Source organism: Condylura cristata, unplaced genomic scaffold, assembly GCF_000260355.1.
Source record: "Condylura cristata isolate star-nosed mole 26May11 unplaced genomic scaffold, ConCri1.0 scaffold00040, whole genome shotgun sequence".
Lineage (NCBI taxonomy): Eukaryota > Metazoa > Chordata > Mammalia > Eulipotyphla > Talpidae > Condylura > Condylura cristata.
Window position 1 is genome coordinate 6990386 of NW_004567141.1, and position 4166 is coordinate 6994551.

Below are 4166 nucleotides of genomic sequence, written 5' to 3' on the forward strand. Positions count from 1 at the left end.
AAAATAATAAAAACCAAAATTAAAAAAAGATAATACGCAATAGGAGCCTCATGGTTCAGTTAGATCCAAAACATTAAAAGTATTTTATAAATTATTATGCAAGATATAATTGGATGCTTATATAAGGTATGTATAATTTATAACAATGAAATAAAAATATGTTGAGGTAAAGACACTAGATTCTGTTTTCAGTGGGAGATCCTTTAGAGTGTATTTTAAAAAGGGTGAAAGTCTAAGAATCAAAATGAAAAAATAAGAGAATTGATAGGGGAAAAATCAAAGTACTGATTTCAGAAATATTTAGAATGGGAGGGAGAAGAGGAATGGGCAGGTTGGGGGAAGGAGTGCAACTGTACAGTTGAGGATAGAGCTGCACATTTAGTCCAATGGCAAACACCTGGAATTTATATAATGTTACAATGGAGTGTTACTTCAATACAAAAATAAGTGCAATTTAAATAGAAGTCTACATTTATACATTTTAATCGAATAAGACAGCACATCACATAACACTTGAGTAATTTGTCAAAAGAATCTATTTACAAATAAGTTGTTTCCATTATTAATTGGTAAAATCTTGACAGCAATATCATAGCCTCTGTTGAAAAATATTCTTTATTCGCTTATCGGAACTGATGAGCACTAAAGGGCTGACAGTGGGGTAGACATTGGTCACAAGACTCTGGACACCCAGAATGACTGGGCCATACTCCCATAACAGGGTTGAGTAGGAGGAGAGGATCAGGTCCACCCAGTACATGATCACAAAGAAACTCACCAGCAGCAGGATGGTCTGGGTGGCCTTTTTTTCTGGGGAGAGTCTTGGGAAGAGGCTGGTGCTATGAAGGTGCTGGGCTTGCCTCTGATGTCTGATCAAGAGAGTCACCATGTATGCACTTGAAAGCAGCATAACTCCACCAAAGGAGACATCTCTGGACATTGTCAGAGTGAAAAACACTAGTGTCATGATGGTGCTTGTGGGGGAAAGTGAACAGTACTTACTAAAATTTAAGAGGCTGCTCTGGGTTTCATTGGATACTGCAACGATGTAGAAGATCAGGTTGCTACTGAAAGATAAACTGAGGGACCAGAAGATGAAGAAAATTCGGACCATGGAATTTGTGAACTTCCGTTTAAGCCTTGATAGCTGGGAGGTGCTGGGGCTGATGGTGATGGCTTGGAACAGACTGAGGAGGCAGGTAGTACAAATGGAGAGGCCCCTCGTCACCCTGCTCAGGTAGATAAATGTCTTACACTTTAAGTCATTCTGAAGGTTCAGTGATTCAAAGAGGTCTGGAGACATCAAGAACAGTAAGGTGAAGAGCATCATTATGTGGACAAAGGCCAGATGACAGGTGATCATGTCAGCAGGCCTACGCTTGTGATCCAGGAGGGACGTGAAGATGCGGAAAAGAAGGAGAAAGATGTTGGCTGAGATTCCAATGCCGGCTTGGAAACAAGAGGCATTTTCAAATGGTAACATAGTGTTGAATGATAATCTTAATGACATATAAGAACCTATTCTGTGTATCAAGGGGAAAAAAATAAATCTCACATCATCAGTGTTCTTCCTTTTCTCAGGCAAAATCAACAACATCATTTTCATTTCAAACATTTATTCTTGAATAATCCTAACAATATCATATAAAATCTCCAAAATATCATCAGCATTATTTTCTAGAACAAATAACTAATGTATGTCAATAACTGTATCCATGATGTTGCGTACACAGGGTGCCATAACTGATACTCCTATCACACCTGAGTTTTCTCTTTAGAAGTCATTTTTCTACTGTTCTGCATTCCCTCATGTAATATTTTGCACTCAAAACAGTGATACAGTAACATATAAAATCACTCAGTGGTATTTATACAGCTGAACTTAAATAAATAAATGAAGAAATAAATTTCATTATGAAGTACCATGTTTTACATCTTTGTTACTGTTTTGACAGTCTAAGTGTCTCTTCTCAGGTGTGGTAACCATATCTCCCATCACCAAAGCACCCATCATCCTTCACCCAGTCCACTGTGCTCCCATGCCCTCCTTCCCTCCTCCATTCTCCCTTCTCACCCCTCTCCACCCCTTTCCCTGTCTAGATGCCTCAGATCTATTAAATTTTATTAATGAAGAACTAATTACAATATATACAACATGTAATCAAAATGGCATGTTGTTTAAAATGGAAAAATTCTTGAAGAAAACAAAGTTTGCTCAAATCTATTCCTTCACCTTTATAATCTTTAGAATTGTGTTATTTTATGAATCATACCATTTGTATGGAGATACTGGCACTATATTTGTATATAAAAATATAAAATCTACATAGTAAGCAACATCTTACTTTTTTACTTTTATATTAATTCAACTGTCATTTTTTTTCATCAACATCACCATGGCAATTATAAGAATGCCAAGTGACAAAGAATTATAAGAATGTAAGAATTATAAGAATCACAGGTGACAAAGTAAGAAGACTCATTGTTTCAGAGCAACTATTTTACCATCAGAGCAGATGTAAATTACAGAAAAGGGAATCGCCTTTCCCAAGAAGATTAGTTAAGACCTATGTGAAATGTCCAAATGTCAAAAATATAAATATGACAAATATTAGATACCACTGAGTAACGGAAGCCTATCTACTTTCTTTTGATAACTGAATTTAAAGTTGGATGCTCTAGAAAGAGAGCACTTGCTGAAAATATATTTATGATGTTAAGACATTTAATTATAAGTTCTTTAGAAAAGTACCAGCTAAGTAGGTATCACTGCAGAAGTAGGAGACAGAAAATACCAGAGACCTGATCACAAACACTGTGCTACAAATTTAAGAAACCTTAAAAACCCTACATGGTTGTGAATTTTTCTGATTAAAATCAAATAAATACTATCAAAATATGAATCTCTCTTCTAAAAGTACACAGTTCTTTAACATAGTTTTCCTAAGCACCAGTGTAGTGAGAAGATAAGACTCATACCAACGTTGTCAATATTGGATTTGCAGAGCTATTTCCAACTTGGAAATAGGAATTTAGAGGAATCTGTTTTCTATTCCACATATTTATTGTTTATCCCCCCAAATGAAAATTTTGCACAATTTTATCATGAATGTTTTCAAGATCATTTTTTCTAATGTTTGGAGACATAACCATAAGTTAATATTCTTGAGTTCTTGATATCCCCATGGATCACAGATGTACAGCCATAATCACATTATCTGTCCTGTTTGAAACTAAATTTCATAATATGTGTCTTCCATTTAGGAAACAGAGACAATAGAAGATACTATCACTACTAAATTCACATAAATTAACTTGTTTTTGAAGATATTGATATTTATCCTCACATTTATAAAAATAACAAGCACATTGCATTTCGAAAATTTCAGAGAAAATAGTAGGAAAAAAATGGAGGATTTTTATTTCATAAAGGATGCTTTGATTATTCTCTCATCACTAATGAAAATTAATATACAGAACATTTAGTAAATTTTAGTTTGTTAATTAAACACAAAATACTAAACAAAATTTATTTTAAGGAAGCATTTAAAATCATGCTGAATATTATAAGCCCTAACTCTACAAAGATTTGGTAAATGTCAGAAATTATTTTCAGATAGTATGTGTAACCAGAAAGAAATTCCCCTAGTATCTATTACTATGATAGAAAAATCATCTTTATGATCTACTACTAATGTCCACTTAATGTACAATATTGAAAATGTCTTCTTTCATGACATAATTTCAAACTCTTAAAATATTATACTGAAATATCTTCATATTTCAAAGAACAAGGAACTATAATTTAATCATATTAAATTAGTTGTGATTTCTTCAGTTTTCAAACATTATTTAACCTAAATATATGTAGTAAGTTTAAGTGGGAGAGGTATAATACAGATTGAAGAGTTGTGAACCTATATCTCTGATTCATAACAAGTGTTGTATACCAATGTTACTTCAATTTAAAAAAGCACAATTAAAATGAGAAAACTTGGTAAAATTAAAAAGCCAAATGAAATTCTCTTTCATATAAAACATAAAAAATTTACGAATACCTTTCCAAGATCTACAAATTATAGCCTCATAAGATTCTAGAAATTGGTCATTTTACTTAGAAATATTTACTGCATTTAGTTATGATTCACTCAGATATGAGTCTGAAA

At 33.2% G+C, this 4166-nt stretch overlaps 1 protein-coding gene across 1 annotated transcript; it reads right to left on the reverse strand.

Moving 5' to 3' along the window:
* Positions 1-589: 589 nt before the first annotated feature.
* Positions 590-1483, reverse strand: LOC101622999 (putative vomeronasal receptor-like protein 4). The gene has a single exon (XM_004693663.1). It carries the CDS (start codon positions 1481-1483, stop codon positions 590-592), a length of 894 nt encoding a protein of 297 aa, XP_004693720.1.
* Positions 1484-4166: the final 2683 nt, after the last annotated feature.

Bases quoted from the DNA above. Each gene is read 5' to 3' on its own strand.
- LOC101622999 (XM_004693663.1), bottom strand. From the start codon at position 1,483: ATGTTACCATTTGAAAATGCCTCTTGTTTCCAAGCCGGCATTGGAATC.